The 3988-nt window shown below is 33.4% G+C and overlaps 1 protein-coding gene across 2 annotated transcripts; it reads left to right on the forward strand.

Annotated features, from left to right (window-relative positions):
* The first annotated feature begins 337 nt into the window (after positions 1 to 337).
* On the forward strand, positions 338 to 2731 carry LOC107817233 (putative methyltransferase TCM_000336). 2 transcript variants are annotated; one of them, XM_016643028.2, is made up of 4 exons: positions 338 to 644; positions 738 to 1169; positions 1490 to 1762; positions 2267 to 2731. In XM_016643028.2, the coding sequence occupies exons 1-4, from the start codon at positions 570 to 572 to the stop codon at positions 2600 to 2602; spliced, it is 1116 nt and encodes a 371-aa protein (XP_016498514.1). In that variant the 5' UTR covers positions 338 to 569; the 3' UTR covers positions 2603 to 2731. The 2 variants fall into 2 exon arrangements, with proteins under 2 accessions (XP_016498514.1, XP_016498515.1); XM_016643029.2 differs by having other exon boundaries at positions 343 to 644; positions 738 to 1154.
* The last annotated feature ends 1257 nt before the right edge of the window (positions 2732 to 3988 follow it).

The following is a 3988-nucleotide window of genomic DNA, read 5'->3' on the forward strand; positions in this document are numbered from 1 at the left end:
AGGATAGAAATAAAGTATGAGAAAGTGGTAGACAGTTTGGTTCTGATCTTTTGTTGGTCACTTCATGCGAAAGTACCATCATGGCCTTGATGGTGCTAGTCTCCCAACTTTACTAAAAAATCATTGGTATCCCAATTAAATAAACGATATCTAAAATTAGTGTTTCGTTTTGCCTCAGATTATTACATTAACGTCCTCCCTCATTTCATCTTCAAAAGCTTAACAATGAATGATGTAATTAGAATGTACAGTATGAATATTAAATTAATGTCTTATTAATTTCCGGTGCCATCACTTACTACTATAAATGTATATACAATGAATATTAAAAATGCTTGATGATTAATTTATTACCGGTCATCTACCTAAACTTTGCTAGGTAAAATTATCTAAATCTACGATGGTTGGAGGTATACATAGCTAGCAAATACTCGATAAAATAATTGAGATGCGATTGGATGTACCACTGTGAAAAAAGAAGAGGAACAAACTGTTCCTCCTGGCAATTGTCTTTAAAAGGGGACGTCAAACAAACAGAGTTCAAAGCCAAACAAAAGTAGCACCGCAGCATGGATGTTGAGAAAGTCTTCCACATGACAGGAGGAGTTGGAGAAACTAGCTATTCCAGAAATTCTTCACTTCAGGTCTCTCTCATATATGCATAGTAGTATTTCATTAACGAATATTTTAACTATTATATTACTAAAAACATTTCGTATATATTTATTAATTTGCAGAAGAAGGCATCTGATATGGTGAAGCAAGTAATCCTAGAGACTGTAGAAGAAGTTTGTCTCACAACAAAGCCTAAGAGCATAGGCATAGCTGACTTAGGTTGTTCCTCCGGACCAAACACTTTATCAAACATTAAAGAAATCATTGAGACAAGCCGGAACAACAAGCTCTTGCAACCGGCGGCACCAACAGAGTTTCGAGTTTTCCTAAATGACCTTCCCACCAATGACTTCAACGCCATTTTTCAGGCCTTACCTGAATTTCGTCATCAGTTAAAGGAATTAGGAAGAAATCATATTGGACATGGTCCTTCAAATATATACATAGCTGCTTATCCTGGCTCATTTTATGGAAGACTTTTCCCAGATCATTGCTTGCATTTCATCTATTCCTCTTATAGCTTGCACTGGCTTTCAAGGGTACCGTTAGTTTCTGTAATTGATTTTCTTCAACTAATCTATGTGTGCTCTTCTCATTTTTTGTTGATTAAAGTTAGAATTTAACCATTTTATATGATATTTTTCCTTTTTAGTATATGTTTCAAAAAGACTTAATCTTCTCATTTTATGCTCTCATAATCACAGAAATATATCATGTCAAGTCACGTTTAAGACTACAAGTTCTAAAATTACTTTTGGTATGTGTCAATTACTTATAATTAAATTTTAAATGACAGTGTCAAATTTTTTACATTATTAGTGAATATAGAAGTTAAATTCTAAAAATTGTATAAATTATTGTTTTTTTCTTTTAGATTCCTTCAGGAATTTATGATGAAGATGGGAGGTCCATGAACAAAGCCAACATATACATATCAGAGAACAGTCCACCTCAGGTATCAGAAGCGTATTTCGAACAATTCCAGGAGGATTTCTCATTGTTCCTCCGTTCAAGATCGGAGGAGCTGGTTACTGGTGGAAAAATGGTGCTGATTTTATTGGGAAGAGAAGGTCTTCATCATGCTGATAGAGGAAATGCTTTTTTCTGGAAAATCCTCTCTAGGTCATTAACAAATTTATTTACTAAGGTAATTAATCATTAATTAATATGTATCGCTAAAGTATATAATGTTCCACTTAGTGAGAAATGATGACACATATTGGATGTTCCATTAGAAAAATGCACTGACTTTTTAAACCGTCCATAATAAGTGACCAATTTACTTTTTTATTTTGGTCCAAAAATAAGTGTCTATTTATATAATCAAGAAATAATTCAATTTGTTTTTCCAAAATTACTCTCATGTACGTATCCCTAAAAAGTCTTTTACTTCTCACATTAACTATGCTGCAACATTTAATAAAGGGTAGTTTAGTCACACTAACTATTTTCGTCTAGAATTTAGTATTTTCTTAATGGGTGTGCCAAAAGCAAATTGGTCACTTATTGTAAACCCGAGAGTAGCTACTCATGCGCCACTCACTTTATTCTGCAATAATTACGGTACAAAAAAAATAATTCAAGCCATATTATTAGTGACGACATGATTTTTATTCCTTTTCTTAACCTAATGTTTTTCGTTGCTTTATAGGGAGAAGTGGAGAAGGAAAAGCTTGACTCATACGAAGTACATTTTTATGCACCATGTAAGGAAGAAATAGGAGAAATAGTAAAGAGAGATGGGTGTTTTCAAGTGGACAGACTTGAAATATTTGAGGTAGAGAAGAATATTGTTGGGAATGGTATGAGCTATGGCAGAATGGTGGCTATGACAGTTAGGGCAATCCAAGAATCTATGATAGCTCACCATTTTGGAGAAGCAATTGTAGAAAGCTTGTTTGAAGAATATGGAAGATTGGTAGATGAAGAGATGGCAAAGGAGGAAATTAGGCCTATAACTTTCCTCCTCGTTCTTAAGAAACTATAACCTAAAATATATTGTCAGCAGCGACAACGTGTATATATAGTTTTAAGTCAAAAACAATATAATTTTATGGAATTCACTAGAATCCACCTCTAATAGTCGAAATCAATTTTTAGTTGATACATTATGCTAGTAGCGCTCCTTTGTACAACATGATTAATTTAGTTGATATTATATGCTAGTAGCTCTTCTTAATACAACTAGCTCCACATGGTGGTACGAATTAAAATAAGTTGGCAAGTACTGTTAATAACTGATGGTTGAGTTATTGCATGATTAATTATATTACCATCAGATTTGTACACAACAAAAATTATACGCTCTGTATCCGTAGTTAATACCCACGTAAAAGATGTACCATTAGATTTGAGATCTCTATCCTTTCTCTCTTTCTACTGAAATTGGATGTCCTCTTTTGTTGTTGGAGAATGAAATACGATGATAAAGAGTTTGCAATATAATGTTTTCATTAAAACAAAGACTTTGTGACTTGTAATACTCTATTTGGAGATATCTTCGGAGTTGCGCTTATAACTTTTTGAAAAACTGTCATTTTATAGCCGAATTTGATCACGTCCAACTATTCCTTATAAAAAGGACAAAGCGGTCGCTCCAAATATATTCCGGTTAACAAGTCCGGAGTTGAATTCCACAGGGAATTAACCTATCAATCACAGCTATTGGACTCACACAAATTCACGTATTCAATCTTCGAAAATATTTAAGTAATAGATTGGTTGTTTACTAATTAAATATTATGTAATGAATATGCAATAATTAAGAACTAACTACGAACGGGTTGTAGACAAGAATTAGAATGATCTAAGGTTCTGATTTCCCTTATTATCAGAATCCTTTCCGCTATGTTTCCTACAAATTTGTCTAAGTCTTCTCTATCGACCATGAGCATTCTGACTGTCGTAACGCTCTCCCGAGTAATTACAACAATATACTAGACATATTCTCCCGAATTACGCTAGTTAGCCTTAAGTACATCTCACTTAGATCGCACCTAAGTTTTCGTTATTCCTAATCCCACCTTTAAACCCTTCGTAATAATCCCTTATATACGTTAGGAGTGGTGTTGTTCAACAACTACCTAAATGTGCACTCTCTCCCGAATAATACATATTAAATATGCACAATCGATTGAGGGCCTTTCAATCAACAACAATTACAATATAGTTGAAAAAATAGAGAAAATACTATGGCAAATCTATATTAACATAACAAGAAAATCATCCTCCAATAGATTTCATCAAAACCCTAAATTAGGAGTGTAGCTATGCATAATTCTTTTCATAATCTCAACAATAGAATTCATCATCAATGATAAAAATTAGAGGAAGAAAGATAAAAACTCGTTGCCGAATCTTCCGTCTTGCTTCT

This window comes from Nicotiana tabacum, chromosome 3 (genome assembly GCF_000715075.1).
Source record: "Nicotiana tabacum cultivar K326 chromosome 3, ASM71507v2, whole genome shotgun sequence".
Taxonomy (NCBI): Eukaryota; Viridiplantae; Streptophyta; class Magnoliopsida; order Solanales; family Solanaceae; genus Nicotiana; species Nicotiana tabacum.